The sequence below is a fragment of the Armigeres subalbatus genome, chromosome 3 (assembly GCF_024139115.2).
Source record: "Armigeres subalbatus isolate Guangzhou_Male chromosome 3, GZ_Asu_2, whole genome shotgun sequence".
NCBI lineage: Eukaryota > Metazoa > Arthropoda > Insecta > Diptera > Culicidae > Armigeres > Armigeres subalbatus.
In genome coordinates, this window is record NC_085141.1 from 313089625 (window position 1) to 313111245 (window position 21621).

At 38.3% G+C, this 21621-nt stretch overlaps 1 protein-coding gene across 1 annotated transcript; it reads right to left on the bottom strand.

Moving 5' to 3' along the window:
- Positions 1–1944: 1944 nt before the first annotated feature.
- LOC134222655 (uncharacterized) lies at positions 1945–20078 on the bottom strand. Its single transcript, XM_062701816.1, has 4 exons — positions 19599–20078; positions 19431–19546; positions 2203–4401; positions 1945–2140 (listed from the first exon to the last, which is right to left on the bottom strand). Exons 1-4 carry the CDS (start codon positions 20076–20078, stop codon positions 1945–1947), a joined length of 2991 nt encoding a protein of 996 aa, XP_062557800.1.
- Positions 20079–21621: the final 1543 nt, after the last annotated feature.

A 21621-nucleotide genomic window follows, 5' to 3' on the forward strand; every position in this document is an offset into this window, starting at 1 on the left:
TGTAGACCTTGATTGATGTAGACCTCGATTCCGATTAACACCGGGAGTTTTTGCAATGTTGATAGAGGTGGTAGTTGAATTTGATTTTTATGTTGAAGTTCACTGATTAGTTCTGCTCAGCGTCGGCGGTGTGTAAGTTGTCGCGTATGGGAAGGACGCATATCTTCGATATTGCTCTCTGATACTGGCCATCTTGCGCCTTGACAGTCACCACACGTATGTTACCATCGGATCCGGAATGGATCTCAACTACACGACCTAATTTCCATTTGAGGGGCGGCAACTTGTCTTCCTTTAGCAAAACGAGAGTACCAACACTAATATTGTTGCGCTTACGGGTCCATTTCGTTCGATTATGGAGGTCGGAAAGATACTGAGTCGACCACTTCCTCCATATCGTTTGTACATAGTCCTGCGCTTGCTGCCACATGGATAATCGAGTTTGCTGGAGGTCTTCAAGAGATGGCTCTGGAATAGCTGTTAAGGGTCTTTGGACTAAAAAGTGACCCGGTGTCAAAGCTTCGAAGTCCGATGGATCGCTACTGACCGGCGTGAGAGGCCGGGAATTCAGGATTGCTTCAACCTGGGGCAACACTGTGATCATTTCATCATACTGGAGTACTCGATCTCCTATGGTTCGTTTGAAATGCCCTTGAATGACTTTAACTGCGGCCTCCACAGGCCGCCAAAGTTTGGTGATCTAGCCGGGATGAAGCGAAAATCTATTCCTTCTCCGATTGAGCTACGAGTTACCGAAGATTGAAACACTTCCTCGTCGAATAATTGTTGTAGCTCCTCTAGTTTTCGCTTGGCACCCACGAAGTTGGTGGCGTTATCACACATTACTAGAGATGGTTTACCTCTGCGACCCACAAACCGCTCAAGTCGCTAACCAGCTCAAAATGTACTGCTTTCGTAACCAGGCAGATGAAGATAGCTACGTAATGTTTTCTGGGAGTTGATCGACGGATAGGATATTTTATAAAGAATGGTCCACAATACTCCACTCCCACTCGTAGGAATGGCGGTGCCGGGGAAACACGCTCGGACGGAAGATCGCCCATAAGTTGATCCAAAACCTTCGGTCTACTTCGAAAACATCGAACACACGTGTGCAAGACAGAATTGGCCAGACTTCTAATACGAGTGATCCAGAATCTTTCTCGTACGGACGATACAAGAAGCTGCAATCCAGAATGGAAGTGCTTGCAGTGGTAGTAGTGCAGGATCAATCTTGCCAAAGGATGACGATGGTGCAAAATCATTGGATGTTTACGACTTGCCGATACTGGAGCCTTGGCTAACCGTCCTCCGACACATAGTATACCTTCAACAAGTACTGGGTTCAGCTTGTTTATTGAAGACGTTGGACTGATTAACACGTTTTTCTTCAATGCGGCTATTTCAGCGGAGAATGTTTCCGATTGTGATAATCGTATGAGGGAGAGTAACGCTTGTTCATGCTCGGAATATGTGAAAAAACCTGTCCGTCGATCATGTTTGTGCTGCGTGTTGTGCATAAAACGTCGGATGCCAGCGACTAATCTGACTAAGTTGAACAATGATGATCGAAGACTGAATACCTCACTGGAAGATTCCAACGACACTGGTAGTGCAACGACCTTCTTTTCCTCCAGAATCTCAGGATCGATTTCTCGTTCAGTAGTTCCCGACGGCCAGTTTCTTGGATTTTGACGAAGCCACAGTGGTCCATCAAACCACAAACGTGCATATTGTAATTGTGATGGACTTGTTCCTCGAGAGATAATGTCCGCAGGATTGTCTTCTCCGGCTACATGCTTCCAAGGACATCCTCTCGTGACGTGTTGAATTTCCGATACACGATTAGCAACAAACATTTGCCATCGCGATGGCAAAGACGATAACCAACACACTACGATCGTTGAATCTGTCCAGAAATGAGCTGTGTGCTGAATCGAGGTACTACCAACAAACTTCTGATAAAGATGAGCCAGCAATAACGCTCCGGAGAGTTCCAGTCGAGGAGTCGTCTGGACCTTTTTTCTTCCGTTTAAGATCTTCTAGCGGAGCGACCTTCGATTTTGCCGTGATGAGACGTATCTCCACTGAACCGCTAAAAGTAGTGCTGCGTAAGTAAAGGCATGCTCCGTACGCTTTGCTGGAAGCATCGCAAAACCATGAACTTGAACGGAAGCTAGATCAGTACTGAATGCCACCCACCGAGGAATGGATAGCGAGGAGAGTGCGGATAGATTTCTTCTGTATTCGATCCAAAAATTACTGTACGATTTGGGTAATGGGTCATCCCAGTCACACTTCTCCTTCCACAGCTCTTGTACGAATATCTTTGCCGTAACGATAACTGGTCCCACCAAGCCAAGAGGATCAAATAAGCGTGCCGTATCTGCAAGTACGACTCGCTTGGTAATGACAGCGTCTTTATTCCAGTCAGGTGACCGAAAGATAAAACAGTCAGTGGAGGTGTCCCAGAGTAGGCCAAGTGTTTTCACTAGCGTGCTTGCTGAATCAAGTTCTAAGGCTGGCCGGCTGCTTATGAGATTATCCGGTAGTAGATCCAAAAGTGTACTGGAGTTGGAGCTCCATTTCCTCAGATTAAACCCACCGGAAGACGTAAGCTTGATCATTTCATTCATCATCTGAGACGCAGTTTCAATATTGTCTGCTCCGGTCAGCATATCGTCTACGTAGAAATCATTCTTCAGTGCCCTCGCCGCCAAAGGGTACATCTCTGATCCAAGTTCCGATAAACGCTGCAGACTCTTGGTTGCTAAGTATGGTGCACACGCTGTACCGTAAGTTACTGTAGTAAGCTGGTAGGTGCGAATTGGTTCTCGCGTCGATTTTCTCCAGAGGATACACTGAAGCCGTTGATCGGAAGGATAAACCAGGATCATCCGATACATTTTCTCGACGTCCGCCATTATGGCTATTCTATGAAGCCGGAAACGCAGCTGGATGGACATGAGATCATCCTGCACAACTGGTCCTGTCATCAGAGCATCGTTTAGTGAGACCCCTGTGGACGTTTTACAAGATGCGTCGAACACTACGCGCAGTTTTGTAGTGGTACTATCCGGCTTCAGGACTGCATGATGCGGAAGAAAGTATACAGGAAACTCTGCATCACCGGAGTCCACTAACTTCATATGACCAAGTTGCTCATATTCATGAATAAACTGGTGATATTGGTTTTTCAGTTCAGGTTGAGCTTCAAGTCGTCGTTCCAATGCCAAGAAACGTTTGGTGGCTATTGCTTCACTTTCTCCAAGTAACTGCATGACAAATTCTTTTTTTGGTAGAGATACTACGAATTTCCCACTGTCATTACGGGTGGTAGTCTCATCGTAGATTGTTTCGCACGTCGATTCCTCGACGGACTGGATGCTATTGGATTTACAGGATTCCAGCTCCCAGAAATGTGCTAACTGGTTGTGAATATCAGCAAGTGTGCATGAAAGCGACACTGTTTGCGGTGGATTCGTTGGTCGGGAAGAAATTTGTCCTGAAACGATCCATCCGAAGACTGTGTTCTGTAGCGTGGGACCTCCCTCGTAGATCTTGTTTCTACCGTCGGTGAGGAGGTCGAAGAAAAATTCGGCTCCAATGATAACGTCGATCGGCCCAGGTTCGAAAAACTGCGGGTCGGCCAAAACCATGTGAGACGGTGGTTTCCATCGACCAATATTCACCTTTTTAGCTGGCAGTGTCGTTGTCAACTCAGGCAGAACGTAGAACGACATGTCCTCGTTGTAGGACAAAACATTACTGAACCGGGGAAGGACACAAGCCGTGACTCGTCTTCGTGATATGGATTTCAAACCACCGATTCCTTGAACTTCCAGGTAGTCGGGAAATCCACGGAGGTTTAGTTTTTGACTAAACGCCGTGGTCATAAAGCAGAATTGCGAACACGAATCTAACAAGGCTCTAGCTAGTCGTGTTGCTCCATACTGATCCTTGATATTGATGATTGCTGTAGACAGGAGAACGTCTCCAGTGCGGTTCTGTATACAGACTGGTAGTGAAACATTATTCTGGTCTGTGCATGTCTGGTTTGTGGTGGAGGGTAGCTGAGTGTTTGGTGAGTGAGTGATAGGGAGAGCGCTCGTGGAGGGTTGTGTGGTCTGGTGATGAGTGTATTGGCCTTGGCTGTGTGATTGTGATTGTTGCTGCGGAATTGACACGCGTGGAATCGTCTGCGACGGGACGGGGGATGTGACCGGTGGAATTTGTTGCGAAATTGACTCAGGATGTAACAGTGAGTGATGTTTCTGCTGACAGTGGTGACAGCAGCCCTTGACACATGACTTTGCCTGATGTCCCGCAGACAGACAGTTAAAGCACAACTTAGTTCGACGTACTGCATCCGACCTATCCGGAATCTTCATTTTTAGAAACCTGAAGCACCGAAAAACAGAATGGAAAGCTTCTCCACAGAAGATGCACTTATTCCATGATTGAACAGCTGAATTACTCACACCAGCCTTGGGATACCTTGTTTGTGCTGGAAGAACTGACTTGCATGGCGCTAAGGACTGCAAAACGGAGCCTTCGAGTTATGATGAGATTCCCAGTGCCGAAGTGTAACCGAATCGAGGCGTGAGCAAACCATGTACACTAGTATGGTGCTCCAATTCACCGTGTTCTCACCTATCTTGTCGAGCATCAACAGATTTTTTTCAAAGTCCCCGATAAGCTTGCTTAGTGACTCATAGCTCTCCGTCTTCATCACATCGATAGAGAATAGTGCATCCAAATGAGCCTTGACGATTAATTTCTTATTCTCGTACTTCCGCTCCAGTGTGATCCAGGCCACATCGTAGTTTCCCGGATAAAAAATATCATTAAAATATCATACATTTTACTGTTACATCACCATTTAAAACATAGTAACTACAATTGAATATAATGGTATTCAAACAATAAAATCACATAAGAAATAATGGTTTTCCACGATTAAATGAATGGTAAATGGGACTTTTACATTAAAAAATGGGGGTTGTTATGTATCTTTACAATAAAAAAATCGAAAATTCCCCATACAAAATTCAGAGCAAAACAATTGATTTTACGGTTCTTCAATGAGATGATTTCGAAGGACAAAACCATAGAAAACAATGTGTTTCAAATGTTTTCTCTTACTTTTTTTATTGTTTTACATCAAAAATACAATACGATTTGGAATGTATCTCACACCAATACAACAATAGAAATGCAATACAATTAAAGGTTTTACAATTCATTTTATTTCTTTGATTTGAAATTTAGTTTTAACTTAATTCTAGAGTTTATTTTATCCTGTTATTGAGCGCTCTTCAAAGCTTCTCGCTGAGCATGCCGTAAGTGTTGTTGCTGGTAAAGAGTACTGGTGTTCGTAGTCTAGTTGTAATAATGGCGGTGCTTGATGCGGCCGCTATCTTCCGGCATCCTTTTTGGGACTGATCTTTATTAACCATGCTCTGGAACTTCCGTGGTTATGCGCCTGTGGATGATGAACATTATAAAAAATGTCAATGGTCTTCGAGTGGACATAGAAAATATGAAGAAAAGTTACCTGTATCAGCTCTTATATTCGGTGGATATGACAAACGAATAGCAGCAGCTGTTTTGTATGGAAAACGTTGACGATTGATGGCAAAGTACGGTTTCCAGTGAGCTTCATAGTTCTAAAAGAAACAAGTCAACATGTTAACTAAAACGAAGGAACTGCGTGCAACTACTTTGGTGATAACAATCAAGAACTTCTCGGGAAGTCCTTCACAGATTTTTCCGTATGGTCAGTTAATCAAAACCTTCACAACACTTACAAGCACTTAGGCGCTTACCATCATGACAAGGCACAGTAGACAATGATTCACTATTCAATATTCAATCACTAGCAGAATCAAAAAAGCAGAAAGCAAAGAAGCGTCTTGCACTCTGACCGTTCGATTTTTGCCTTTCTCGTATACTAAGTATACGTAAAGGCTATAATTTCACTCCAAAACCAAACTTTTGATAGAAGGCTCGGAGACCCATAGTGTTATATACCAATCGACTCAGCTCGACGAATTGAGGTGATGTCTGTTTGTGTGTATGTATGTATGTGTGTGTGTATGTGTGTATGTGTACAAATTTTGTAGACACACCTTTTGGACCTTAGCATTACCCGATTTACTCGCAACAAGTCGCATTCGACGGGAATGCGGTCCCATTGTTTGCTATTGAAAATTGGCCTGATCGGACATTGCATTTCGGAATTATTGAAAAATCATTGTTTTTTCCCAAGGGTCCCCCCTTGGAAAAAAAATTTCAAAATCGAGAAAAAATTTTTTTTTTCAAGAATGGTGGAAATGCATAGTAATTAAAGCAAAAACATGCAAAATGATAGAAAATATGCGATCTATCCCCCTAAAGTGCTTTTTTGACCTTTCCTATATGATTTTTTCAGTACATTTTACGATGCACGAGAAAGGCATCATCGCCGCTAGGTGGATTAATCTGGGTTTTTTATTTTTCCCCAATCGCAAACAAAACATTACACGCTTAAATGGAATTAGTTTTCCACGGAGTAAAAAAATATTAAATATAAAAACTTTTTTTAATTATTTTAATTGTTGCAGAGATGCGATTTTTTTAAGATCTGGAATATAATTTATATAAAAAAAAAAAAATTTTTTTTACTCGACAGTGGAAACTATTGTTATTTTATAGTTTTCGTTGTTGCATCATTATTACAAATACTTCAAACATTCACTTATTTTTTCAGATTTTTGTCTTTAAAAATGGATTTTTAATCAACGAAATGGACTTATTTAAAAATTTGGTCAAAAGTTAAATTAACATAAGCGAACCATAACAATATTATGGAATGATTGGTGACATTTGGGTTTATTGTTCTTTTGATGTAAATACAATATAGATGTTTTTCAACCGTAAGTTACACTAGTCAACAGTGTTTTACTCCCTTCAACCATTCTCAGTGTACTTGAAAGATTTTTCTTCGCTGAATTCAGTCATGTATTCAGATTTTTTGTAACACGTCCAGTTTTTGAGAAAAACGGGTTTAAATTCACAGAACTACGTATTCTTATGGGAATTTGGTTTCTCTGTTCTGTAAAGCTGGTTTTCGGTTTATAACTTTGAGAAAGAGGTTTGAATTATATTGACGAAATCGTACAAGATCTAAATAAGTTGTTGAATCTTATTTGACACGTTCATTTGTTGTGAAAAACGGAATTTATTTCACAAAAGTACGTATTTTCAAAGAAATTTGGTTTCTCTCCTCTGCAAAGCTGAATTTCGGCTCCTTACTTTTAGAATAAAGTTTGAATTTGGTGAAATGGGTCTTGTAGAATGCATGTGGGTTGTTGGATTTCATTTGGCACGTTCAATTGTTGTGAAAAACGGAATTAAATTCACAAAAGTACGTATTTTCATAGAAATTGGGTTCTCTCCTCTGCAAAGCTAAATTTCGGCTCCTCACTTTCAGAATAAAGTTTGAATTTTGTAGAATGGGCCTTGTAGAATGCATGTGGGTTTTTGGATTTCATTTGGCACGTTCATTTGTTGTGAAAAACGGAATTTAATTCACAAAAGTACGTCTTTTTATAGAAATTTGGTTTCTCTCCTCTGCAAAGCTGAATTTCGGCTCCTCACTTTCAGAATAAAGTTTGAATTTTGTAGAATGGGCCTTGTAGAATGCATGTGGGTTGTTGGATTTTATTTGGCACGTACATTTGTTGTGAAAAACGGAATTTCATTCACAAAAGTACGTATTTTCATAGAAATTTGGTTTCTCTCCTCTGCAAAGCTGAATTTCGGCTCCTCACTTTCAGAATAAAGTATGAATTTTGTAGAATGGGCCTTGTAGAATGCATGTGAGTTGCTGGATTTCATTTGGCACGTTCATTTGTTGTGAAAAACGGAATTTAATTCACAAAAGTACGTATTTTCATAGAAAATTGGTTTCTCTCCTCTACAAAGCTGAATTTCGGCTCCTCACTTTCAGAATAAAGTTTGAATTTTGTAGAATGGGCCTTGTAGAATGCATGTGGCTTGTTGGATTTCATTTGGCACGTTCATTTGTTGTGAAAAACGGAATTTAATTAACAAAAGTACGTCTTTTCATAGAAATTTGCTTTCTCTCCTCTGCAAAACGGAATTTCGGCTCCTCACTTTCAGAATAAAGTATGAATTTTGTAGAATGGTCCTTAAAGAATGCATGTGGGTTGTTGGATTTCATTTGGCACGTACATTTGTTGTGAAAAACTTAATTCTTAAAATGAGGAGCCGAAATTCCGTTTTGCAGAGGAGTAAAACCAAATTTCTATGAAAATACGTACTTTTGTGAATGATATTCCGTTTTTCACAACAAATGTACGTGCCAAATAAAATCCAGCAACCCACATGTATTCTACAAGGCCCATTCTACAAAATTCAAACTTTATTCTAAAAGTGAGGAGCCGAAATTCAGCTTTGCAGAGGAGAGAAACCAAATTTCTATGAAAATACGTACTTTTGTGAATTCAATTCCGTTTTTCACAACAAATGTACGTGCCAAATTAAATCCAGCAACCCACATGCATTCTACAAGACCCATTCTACAAAATGCATACTTTATTCTGAAAGCGAGGAGCCGAAATTCCTGTTTTGCAGGGGAGAGAAACCACATTTCTATGAAAATATGTACTTTGTGAATGAAATCTGTTTTTCACAACAAATGTAAGTGCCAAATAAAATCCAACAACCCACATGCATTCTACAAGGCCCATTCTACAAAATTAAAACTTAATTTTAAAATGAGGAGCTGAAATTCCGTTTTGCAGAGGAGAGAAACCAAGTTTCTATGAAAATACGTACTTTGTTAATTTATTTCCGTTTTCTACAACAAATGTACGTGTCAAATTAAATCCAGCAACCCACATGCATTCTACAAGGCCCATTCTACAAAGTTCATACTTTATTCTAAAAGGAGGAGCCGAAATTCCGTTTTGCAGAGGGGAGAAACCAAATTTCTATGAAAATACGTACTTTGTGAATGAAATTCCGTTTTCACAACAAATGTACGTGCCAATTGAAATCCAACAAACCACATGCATTCTACAAGGCCCATTCTACAAAATTAAAGCTTAATTCTTAAAATGAGGAGCCGAAATTCCGTTTTGCAGAGGAGTAAAACCAAATTTCTATGAAAATACGTACTTTTGTGAATGATATTCCGTTTTTCACAACAAATGTACGTGCCAAATAAAATCCAGCAACCCACATGCATTCTACAAGGCCCATTCTACAAAATTCAAACTTTATTTTAAAAGTGAGGAGCCGAAATTCAGCTTTGCAGAGGAGAGAAACCAATTTTCTATGAAAATACGTACTTTTGTGAATTCAATTCCGTTTTTCACAACAAATGTACGTGCCAAATGAAATCCAGCAACCCACATGCATTCTACAAGGCCCATTCTACAAAATTAAAACTTAATTCTTAAAATGAGGAGCCGAAATTCCGTTTTGCAGAGGAGAGAAACCAAATTTCTATGAAAATACGTACTTTTGTGAATGAAATTCCGTTTTTCACAACAAATGTACGTGCCAAATAAAATCCAGCAACCCACATGCATTCTACAAGGCCCATTCTACAAAATTCAAACTTTATTCTAAAAGTGAGGAGCCGAAATTCAGCTTTGCAGAGGAGAGAAACCAAATTTCTATGAAAATACGTACTTTTGTGAATGAAATTCCGTTTTTCACAACAAATGTACGTGCCAAATAAAATCCAACAACCCACATGCATTCTACAAGGCCCATTCTACAAAATTAAAACTTAATTCTTAAAATGAGGAGCCGAAATTCCGTTTTGCAGAGGAGAGAAACCAAATTTCTATGAAAATACGTACTTTTGTGAATTCAATTCCGTTTTTCACAACAAATGTACGTGCCAAATTAAATCCAGCAACCCACATGCATTCTACAAGACCCATTCTACAAAATGCATACTTTATTCTGAAAGCGAGGAGCCGAAATTCCGTTTTGCAGAGGAGAGAAACCAAATTTCTATGAAAATATGTACTTTTGTGAATGAAATTCCGTTTTTCACAACAAATGTAAGTGCCAAATAAAATCCAACAACCCACATGCATTCTACAAGGCCCATTCTACAAAATTAAAACTTAATTCTTAAAATGAGGAGCCGAAATTCCGTTTTGCAGAGAAGTAAAACCAAATTTCTATGAAAATACGTACTTTTGTGAATGATATTCCGTTTTTCACAACAGATGTACGTGCCAAATAAAATCCAGCAACCCACATGCATTCTACAAGGCCCATTCTACAAAATTCAAACTTTATTCTAAAAGTGAGGAGCCGAAATTCAGCTTTGCAGAGGAGAGAAACCAAATTTCTATGAAAATACGTACTTTTGTGAATTCAATTCCGTTTTTCACAACAAATGTACGTGCCAAATTAAATCCAGCAACCCACATGCATTCTACAAGACCCATTCTACAAAATGCATACTTTATTCTGAAAGCGAGGAGCCGAAATTCCGTTTTGCAGAGGAGAGAAACCAAATTTCTATGAAAATATGTACTTTTGTGAATGAAATTCCGTTTTTCACAACAAATGTAAGTGCCAAATAAAATCCAACAACCCACATGCATTCTACAAGGCCCATTCTACAAAATTAAAACTTAATTCTTAAAATGAGAAGCCGAAATTCCGTTTTGCAGAGGAGAGAAACCAAATTTCTATGAAAATACGTACTTTTGTGAATTAAATTCCGTTTTTCACAACAAATGTACGTGTCAAATTAAATCCAGCAACCCACATGCATTCTACAAGGCCCATTCTACAAAGTTCATACTTTATTCTAAAAGCGAGGAGCCGAAATACAGTTTTGCAGAGGAGAGAAACCAAATTTCTATGAAAATACGTACTTTTGTGAATTAAATTCCGTTTTTCACAACAAATGTATGTGCCAAATGAAATCCAACAACCCACATGCATTCTACAAGGCCCATTCTACAAAATTAAAGCTTAATTCTTAAAATGAGGAGCCGAAATTCCGTTTTGCAGAGGAGTAACACCAAATTTCTATGAAAATACGTACTTTTGTGAATGATATTCCGTTTTTCACAACAAATGTACGTGCCAAATGAAATCCAGCAACCCACATGCATTCTACAAGGCCCATTCTACAAAATTAAAACTTAATTCTTAAAATGAGGAGCCGAAATTCCGCTTTGCAGAGGAGAGAAACCAAATTTCTATGAAAATACGTACTTTTGTGAATGAAATTCCGTTTTTCACAACAAATGTACGTGCCAAATAAAATCCAACAACCCACATGCATTCTGCAAGGCCCATTCTACAAAATTCAAACTTTATTCTAAAAGTGAGGAGCCGAAATTCAGCTTTGCAAAGGAGAGAAACCAAATTTCTATGAAAATACGTACTTTTGTGAATGAAATTCCGTTTTTCACAACAAATGTACGTGCCAAATAAAATCCAACAACCCACATGCATTCAACAAGGCCCATTCTACAAAATTCAAACTTAATTCTTAAAATGAGGAGCCAAAATTCAGCTTTGCAGAGGAGAGAAACCAAATTTCTATGAAAATACGTACTTTTGTGAATTAAATTCCGTTTTTCACAACAAATGAACGTGCCAAATGAAATCCAGCAACGCACATGCATTCTACAAGACCCATTCTACAAAATGCATACTTTATTCTGAAAGCGAGGAGCCGAAATTCCGTTTTGCAGAGGAGAGAAACCAAATTTCTATGAAAATATGTACTTTTGTGAATGAAATTCCGATTTTCACAACAAATGTAAGTGCCAAATAAAATCCAACAACCCACATGCATTCTACAAGGCCCATTCTACAAAATTAAAACTTAATTCTTAAAATGAGGAGCCGAAATTCCGTTTTGCAGAGGAGTAAAACCAAATTTCTATGAAAATACGTACTTTTGTGAATGATATTCCGTTTTTCACAACAGATGTACGTGCCAAATAAAATCCAGCAACCCACATGCATTCTACAAGGCCCATTCTACAAAATTCAAACTTTATTCTAAAAGTGAGGAGCCGAAATTCAGCTTTGCAGAGGAGAGAAACCAAATTTCTATGAAAATACGTACTTTTGTGAATTCAATTCCGTTTTCACAACAAATGTACGTGCCAAATAAAATCCAGCAACCCACATGCATTCTACAAGACCCATTCTACAAAATGCATACTTTATTCTGAAAGCGAGGAGCCGAAATTCCGTTTTGCAGAGGAGAGAAACCAAATTTCTATGAAAATATGTACTTTTGTGAATGAAATTCCGTTTTTCACAACAAATGTAAGTGCCAAATAAAATCCAACAACCCACATGCATTCTACAAGGCCCATTCTACAAAATTAAAACTTAATTCTTAAAATGAGGAGCCGAAATTCCGTTTTGCAGAGGAGAGAAACCAAATTTCTATGAAAATACGTACTTTTGTGAATTAAATTCCGTTTTTCACAACAAATGTACGTGTCAAATTAAATCCAGCAACCCACATGCATTCTACAAGGCCCATTCTACAAAGTTCATACTTTATTCTAAAAGCGAGGAGCCGAAATTCCGTTTTGCAGAGGGGAGAAACCAAATTTCTATGAAAATACGTACTTTTGTGAATGAAATTCCGTTTTTCACAACAAATGTACGTGCCAAATGAAATCCAACAACCCACATGCATTCTACAAGGCCCATTCTACAAAATTAAAGCTTAATTCTTAAAATGAGGAGCCGAAATTCCGTTTTGCAGAGGAGTAAAACCAAATTTCTATGAAAATACGTACTTTGTGAATGATATTCCGTTTTTCACAACAAATGTACGTGCCAAATAAAATCCAGCAACCCACATGCATTCTACAAGGCCCATTCTACAAAATTCAAACTTTATTCTAAAAGTGAGGAGCCGAAATTCAGCTTTGCAGAGGAGAGAAACCAATTTTCTATGAAAATACGTACTTTTGTGAATTCAATTCCGTTTTTCACAACAAATGTATGTGCCAAATTAAATCCAGCAACCCACATGCATTCTACAAGGCCCATTCTACAAAATTAAAACTTAATTCTTAAAATGAGGAGCCGAAATTCCGTTTTGCAGAGCAAAGAATCCAAATTTTTAGGAAAATATGTATATTTGTGAATTAAATTCCGTTTTCATAACAAACATTCCAAATAAAATCCAGCAACCCACATACATTCTACAAGGCCCATTTCAAATTCAAACTTTATTATAAAAGTGAGGAGCCGAAATTCAGCTTTGCAGAGGAGAGAAACCAAATTTCTATGAAAATACGTACTTTTGTGAATGAAATTCCGTTTTTCACAACAAATGTACGTGCCAAATAAAATCCAGCAACCCACATGCATTCTACAAGGCCCATTCTACAAAATTAAAACTTAATTCTTAAAATGAGGAGCCGAAATTCCGTTTTGCAGAGGAGAGAAACCAAATTTCTATGAAAATATGTACTTTTCTGAATTCAATTCCGTTTTTCACAACAAATGTACGTGCCAAATTAAATCCACCAACCCACATGCATTCTACAAGACCCATTCTACAAAATGCATACTTTATTCTGAAAGCGAGGAGCCGAAATTCCGTTTTGCAGAGGAGAGAAACCAAATTTCTATGAAAATATGTACTTTTGTGACTGAAATTCCGTTTTTCACAACAAATGTAAGTGCCAAATAAAATCCAACAACCCACATGCATTCTACAAGGCCCATTCTACAAAATTAAAACTTAATTCTTAAAATGAGGAGCCGAAATTCCGTTTTGCAGAGGAGTAAAACCAAATGTCTATGAAAATACGTACTTTTGTGAATGATATTCCGTTTTTCACAACAGATGTACGTGCCAAATAAAATCCAGCAACCCACATGCATTCTACAAGGCCCATTCTACAAAATTCAAACTTTATTCTAAAAGTGAGGAGCCGAAATTCAGCTTTGCAGAGGAGAGAAACCAATTTTCTATGAAAATACGTACTTTTGTGAATTCAATTCCGTTTTTCACAACAAATGTACGTGCCAAATGAAATCCAGCAACCCACATGCATTCTACAAGGCCCATTCTACAAAATTAAAACTTAATTCTTAAAATGAGGAGCCGAAATTCCGTTTTGCAGAGGAGAGAAACCAAATTTCTATGAAAATACGTACTTTTGTGAATGAAATTCCGTTTTTCACAACAAATGTACGTGCCAAATAAAATCCAGCAACCCACATGCATTCTACAAGGCCCATTCTACAAAATTCAAACTTTATTCTAAAAGTGAGGAGCCGAAATTCAGCTTTGCAGAGGAGAGAAACCAAATTTCTATGAAAATACGTACTTTTGTGAATTCAATTCTGTTTTCACAACAAATGTACGTGCCAAATTAAATCCAGCAACCCACATGCATTCTACAAGGCCCATTCTACAAAATTAAAACTTAATTCTTAAAATGAGGAGCCGAAATTCCGTTTTGCAGAGGAGAGAAACCAAATTTCTATGAAAATACGTACTTTTGTGAATTAAATTCCGTTTTTCACAACAAATGTACGTGCCAAATTAAATCCAGCAACCCACATGCATTTGACAAGGCCCATTCTACAAAATTCATACTTTATTCTGAAAGCGAGGAGCCGAAATTCCGTTTTGCAGAGGGGAGAAGCCAAATTTCTATGGAAATACGTAATTTTGTGAATTCAATTCCGTTTTTCACAACAAATGTACGTGCCAAATGAAATCCAACAACCCACATGCATTCTACAAGGCCCATTCTACAAAATTCAAACTTTATTCTAAAAGTGAGGAGCCGAAATTCAGCTTTGCAGAGGAGAGAAACCAAATTTCTATGAAAATACGTACTTTTGTGAATTCAATTCCGTTTTTCACAACAAATGTACGTGCCAAATTAAATCCAGCAACCCACATGCATTCTACAAGACCCATTCTACAAAATGCATACTTTATTCTGAAAGCGAGGAGCCGAAATTCCGTTTTGCAGGGGAGAGAAACCACATTTCTATGAAAATATGTACTTTTGTGAATTAAATTCTGTTTTCTACAACAAAGTACGTGCCAAATAAAACCCAACAATCCACATGCATTCTACAAGGCCCATTCTACAAAATTAAAACTTAATTCTTAAAATGAGGAGCTGAAATTCCGTTTTGCAGAGGAGAGAAACCAAATTTCTATGAAAATACGTACTTTTGTGAATTAAATTCCGTTTTTCACACAAATGTACGTGTCAAATTAAATCCAGCAAACCCACATGCATTCTACAAGGCCCATTCTACAAAGTTCATACTTTATTCTAAAAGCGAGGAGCCGAAATTCCGTTTTGCAGAGGGGAGAAACCAAATTTCTATGAAAATACGTACTTTTGTGAATGAAATTCCGTTTTTCACAACAAATGTACGTGCCAAATGAAATCCAACAACCCACATGCATTCTACAAGGCCCATTCTACAAAATTAAAGCTTAATTCTTAAAATGAGGAGCCGAAATTCCGTTTTGCAGAGGAGTAAAACCAAATTTCTATGAAAATACGTACTTTTGTGAATGATATTCCGTTTTTCACAACAAATGTACGTGCCAAATAAAATCCAGCAACCCACATGCATTCTACAAGGCCCATTCTACAAAATTCAAACTTTATTCTAAAAGTGAGGAGCCGAAATTCAGCTTTGCAGAGGAGAGAAACCAATTTTCTATGAAAATACGTACTTTTGTGAATTCAATTCCGTTTTTCACAACAAATGTACGTGCCAAATTAAATCCAGCAACCCACATGCATTCTACAAGGCCCATTCTACAAAATTAAAACTTAATTCTTAAAATGAGGAGCCGAAATTCCGTTTTGCAGAGGAGAGAAACCAAATTTCTATGAAAATACGTACTTTTGTGAATTAAATTCCGTTTTCACAACAAATGTACGTGCCAAATAAAATCCAACAACCCACATGCATTCTACAAGGCCCATTCTACAAAATTCAAACTTTATTCTAAAAGTGAGGAGCCGAAATTCAGCTTTGCAGAGGAGAGAAACCAAATTTCTATGAAAATACGTACTTTTGTGAATGAAATTCCGTTTTTCACAACAAATGTACGTGCCAAATAAAATCCAGCAACCCACATGCATTCTACAAGGCCCATTCTACAAAATTAAAACTTAATTCTTAAAATGAGGAGCCGAAATTCCGTTTTGCAGAGGAGAGAAACCAAATTTCTATGAAAATATGTACTTTTGTGAATTCAATTCCGTTTTTCACAACACATGTACGTGCCAAATTAAATCCACCAACCCACATGCATTCTACAAGACCCATTCTACAAAATGCATACTTTATTCTGAAAGCGAGGAGCCGAAATTCCGTTTTGCAGAGGAGAGAAACCAAATTTCTATGAAAATATGTACTTTTGTGAATGAAATTCCGTTTTTCACAACAAATGTAAGTGCCAAATAAAATCCAACAACCCACATGCATTCTACAAGGCCCATTCTACAAAATTAAAACTTAATTCTTAAAATGAGGAGCCGAAATTCCGTTTTGCAGAGGAGTAAAACCAAATGTCTATGAAAAATACGTACTTTGTGAATGATATTCCGTTTTTCACAACAGATGTACGTGCCAAATAAAATCCAGCAACCCACATGCATTCTACAAGGCCCATTCTACAAAATTCAAACTTTATTCTAAAAGTGAGGAGCTGAAATTCAGCTTTGCAGAGGAGAGAAACCAATTTTCTATGACAACACGTACTTTTCTGAACACAATCCCGTTTGACACAACAAATGTAGGTGCCAAATGAAATCCAACAACCCGTATGCATTCTATAAGGCCCATTCTACAAAATTAAAACTTAATTCTTAAAATGAGGAGCCGAAATTCCGTTTTGCAGAGGAGAGAAACCAAATTTCTATGAAAATACGTACTTTTGTGAATGAAATTCCGTTTTTCACAACAAATGTACGTGCCAAATAAAATCCAGCAACCCACATGCATTCTACAAGGCCCATTCTACAAAATTCAAACTTTATTCTAAAAGTGAGGAGCCGAAATTCAGCTTTGCAGAGGAGAGAAACCAATTTTCTATGAAAATACGTACTTTTGTGAATTAAATTCCGTTTTTCACAACAAATGTACGTGCCAAATTAAATCCAGCAACCCACATGCATTCTACAAGGCCCATTCTACAAAATTAAAACTTAATTCTTAAAATGAGGAGCCGAAATTCCGTTTTGCAGAGGAGAGAAACCAAATTTCTATGAAAATACGTACTTTTGTGAATTAAATTCCGTTTTTCACAACAAATGTACGTGCCAAATTAAATCCAGCAACCCACATGCATTCGACAAGGCCCATTCTACAAAATTCATACTTTATTCTGAAAGCGAGGAGCCGAAATTCCGTTTTGCAGAGGGGAGAAACCAAATTTCTATGAAAATACGTAATTTTGTGAATGAAATTCCGTTTTTCACAACAAATGTACGTGCCAAATGAAATCCAACAACCCACATGCATTCTACAAGGCCCATTCTACAAAATTAAAGCTTAATTCTTAAAATGAGGAGCCGAAATTCAGTTTTGCAGAGGAGAGAAACAAAATTTCTATGAAAATACGAACTTTTGTGAATGATATTCCGTTTTTCACAACAAATGTACGTGCCAAATAAAATTCAGCAACCAACATGCATTCTACAAGGCCCATTCTACAAAATTCAAACTTTATTCTAAAAGTGAGGAGCCGAAATTCAGCTTTGCAGAGGAGAGAAACCAAATTTCTATGAAAATACGTACTTTTGTGTATTCAATTCCGTTTTTCACAACAAATGTACGTGCCAAATAAAATCCAGCAACCAACATGCATTCTACAAGGCCCATTCTACAAAATTCAAACTTTATTCTAAAAGTGAGGAGCCGAAATTCAGCTTTGCAGAGGAGAGAAACCAAATTTCTATGAAAATACGTACTTTTGTGAATTCAATTCCGTTTTTCACAACAAATGTACGTGCCAAATTAAATTCAGCAACCCACATGCATTATACAAGACCCATTCTACAAAATTCATACTTTATTCTGAAAGCGAGGAGCCGAAATTCCGCTTTGCAGAGGAGAGAAACCAAATTTCTATGAAAATACGAACTTTTGTGAATGATATTCCGTTTTTCACAACAAATGTACGTGCCAAATTAAATCCAGCAAACCCACATGCATTCTACAAGGCCCATTCTACAAAATTAAAACTTAATTCTTAAAATGAGGAGCCGAAATTCCGTTTTGCAGAGGAGAGAAACCAAATTTCTATGAAAATACGTACTTTTGTGAATTCAATTCCGTTTTTCACAACAAATGTACGTGCCAAATTAAATCCAACAACCCACATGCATTCAACAAGGCCCATTCTACAAAATTAAAACTTAATTCTTAAAATGAGGAGCCGAAATTCCGTTTTGCAGAGGAGAGAAACCAAATTTCTATGAAAATACGTACTTTTGTGAATTCAATTCCGTTTTTCACAACAAATGTACGTGCCAAATTAAATCCAGCAACCCACATGCATTCAACAAGGCCCATTCTACAAAATTAAAACTTAATTCTTAAAATGAGGAGCCGAAATTCCGTTTTGCAGAGGAGAGAAACCAAATTTCTATGAAAATACGTACTTTTGTGAATGATATTCCGTTTTTCACAACAAATGTACGTGCCAAATAAAATCCAGCAACCCACATGCATTCTACAAGGCCCATTCTACAAAATTCAAACTTTATTCTAAAAGTGAGGAGCCGAAATTCAGCTTTGCAGAGGAGAGAAACCAAATTTCTATGAAAATACGTACTTTTGTGAATTCAATTCCGTTTTTCACAACAAATGTACGTGCCAAATTAAATCCAGCAACCCACATGCATTCTACAAGGCCCATTCTACAAAATTCATACTTTATTCTGAAAGCGAGGAGCCGAAATTCCGTTTTGCAGAGGAGAGAAACCAAATTTCTATGAAAATACGTACTTTTGTGAATGAAATTCCGTTTTTCACAACAAATGTACGTGCCAAATAAAATCCAACAACCCACATGCATTCAACAAGGCCCATTCTACAAAATTCAAACTTAATTCTTAAAATGAGGAGCCAAAATTCAGCTTTGCAGGGGAGAGAAACCAAATTTCTATGAAAATACGTACTTTCGTGAATTAAAATGCGTTTTTCTCAAAAACTGGACGTGTTACAGAAAATCTGAATACGTACCTGAATTCAGCGTAAAAAAATCTATTGAGTACATTAAAAATGGTTGAAGGGAGCGAAAAAAAGTTTAATTTTGTTGGATAGTGTTATCTACATTAAATGAACAGTCGATTGTATTGTTCACCATACAATCTATAATATTCCAATGGATTAAACCATACAAGGTACTGTAAATTTTTATCCGGGTCGCTTCGGTAACTTCAACAGAGTTGATTTCCTGGAGGGCTTCTTCGGTCAACGATGACCGCAGGTACGTGAACTTATCCGTAGCTGTCAACTGTTGGTTATCATGTATTTATCAAGCTACGGAAAGTGTCACGAAAGGTTACCCATTCTCTCAGCTGTCCACTGAAACTTGGTAGACGAATTTCAGGCAGCTTCACCCGAGAAACGGCGGCTGTAGCGGCTTGGGGCACTGGTTGAACGACAGGATTGGCAACGGGCAACAACCGTGTAAAACCAGCCTTTAATTTACAATAGAGGTTCTCAACTTTCATTACAATCTTTACATTTTGCTCTTCTCGTTCCGCACGCAAGCCGACAATACGGGCTTTTCGCTGCTCCTTGGACTCCTTCTGGTCAGACTCCTTCTGTTCGAGTTCCTGTTCGTCGAAGACATCGTCGGTCAGCAGCTCTATCTTCCTACGAACCGCGTGGAACTCTTTGAAGACTTCTTCCAATCTTTGGAGACGCACCGGCAATTGGTCAACTTGGTTGGGCTCATAATGTTCGAGAAAATATTGCATTCCTTCCAAAGCCTTCCTGGCGTTTCTGTCCTGCTTCTCCAGCTCGCGAAGATTGTTGCTCATGATGATTGATCACTTGAAAATTGTCACCGCACTGTATAATAACAAGCACCCACTTCGCCGCCACCGAAGATTAATCACTCTCACTGTAAACTATTTTATTCAAAATATCCCACACTCGACTCAACGTCCCGCGCGATCGCGTGTGCCAACAGGCGTTCAATTGACAGCAATGGTGGACGTATCAAAGCAGACAACAACCGTATACTGATGACATGAATAACCAAGACCAACCTCCAACCCAAGGAAATTTGCGCTAGCGGCAATGACTCGATCCCAAATCAAACTACTCAATATGATCAATCAATTTTATTACAGCTCATCTCAAAAATTGTCAGCAGCGAATCATGCAACCCACCACAAACCATTCACCAAAATAACATGCAAATCTACTTCCCCGGTTGCAGCCGTCTCGCTATAATTGTTGCCGTCGTCTCGATCGTACTGCAGACGATAATAGAGCTTCCAGCAGCCAACGGGAACCTTTGTTACTGCAACAGGAACAACACTGATTCACTTCAAGCACTATCTTTGGAGCTGCTACTGTAGCACTCTCTATCAGTCGAGTGGTTTCACTGCTGTTCAATGTCGATCACGGAACCACGATTTGTATCACTGCGCCTTCTTCCACAGGTCAAAGTTCAGTCTATCCATAGGTCACTGAAATTCAGATCGAGTCCCCGAAATTCGGTTCAAAGGACCAAAAAATGTTCCGACAGGATACCACTTTGAACGGACTTCGGAATGAGCACTAATCACGACACTTTATTGCGGGGTAAAACAAAACCAGAATCTCTATTTAGTTTCTTCAACAAACGATCGAAACAGCTATTTCATCTACGCGCGCATATGGATGGATGGGAACTGATCAGTTTATTGTTCAAGCTATTACAATTACATACAGGTGGACGAGCGAACTAGTGATAACGAGAGAAGATATAATGCATTATCTTGTGTTTTGAATGGTGCGGTAATTGAATTAGGGTGATACAAAATATTATTCTAACAAATCCAATGAAACTTTCTCGAAAGATTCTGAATTTGGGTATGAGATCAATCGTAAATAGCGAATTTGATAGCGCGTCGGAGGGAGATGATGTAGTGAATTTTAATGAATGGGATCACTAACAGCAACCAAGCTACCACGCCAAACCAAATGCCACCGAAACAGTCCATTTTCGCAATTACCTCTTCCTTTTCGTAAAATGTTGGAAAGATTCTGAATTTGGGTATGAGATCAATCGTAAATAGCGAATTTGGTAGCGCGTCGGAGGGAGATGATGTCTGTCCAAGCGACGTTCACTAATGGGTAGTTGCTGTAGGAAGATAGTTTTCATGGATTTTATACAAAAGAAAGTTGATCCGAAATAAACTTTCTTCAAAGTTCAAAACTCAATCGTAAATAGCGAATTTGATAGCGCGTCGGAGGAAGATGATGTAGTGAATTTTAATGGATGGGATCACTAACAGCAACCAAACTACCACGCCAAACCCGATGCCACCGAAACAGTCCATTTTCGCAATTACCTCTTCCTTTTCGTAAAAT

Excerpts from the sequence above, each read along its gene's own strand:
- LOC134222655 (XM_062701816.1), bottom strand. The coding sequence starts at position 20,078 with ATGAGCAACAATCTTCGCGAGCTGGAGAAGCAGGACAGAAACGCCAGG. Across the intron at positions 19,547-19,598 it reads GTGGACAGCTGAGAGAATGG|TTGACAGCTACGGATAAGTT; the intron begins GTAACCTTTCGT and ends GATAACCAACAG. Across the intron at positions 4,402-19,430 it reads ATAAAAATTTACAGTACCTT|GTTTCTAAAAATGAAGATTC; the intron begins GTATGGTTTAAT and ends TCGGTGCTTCAG.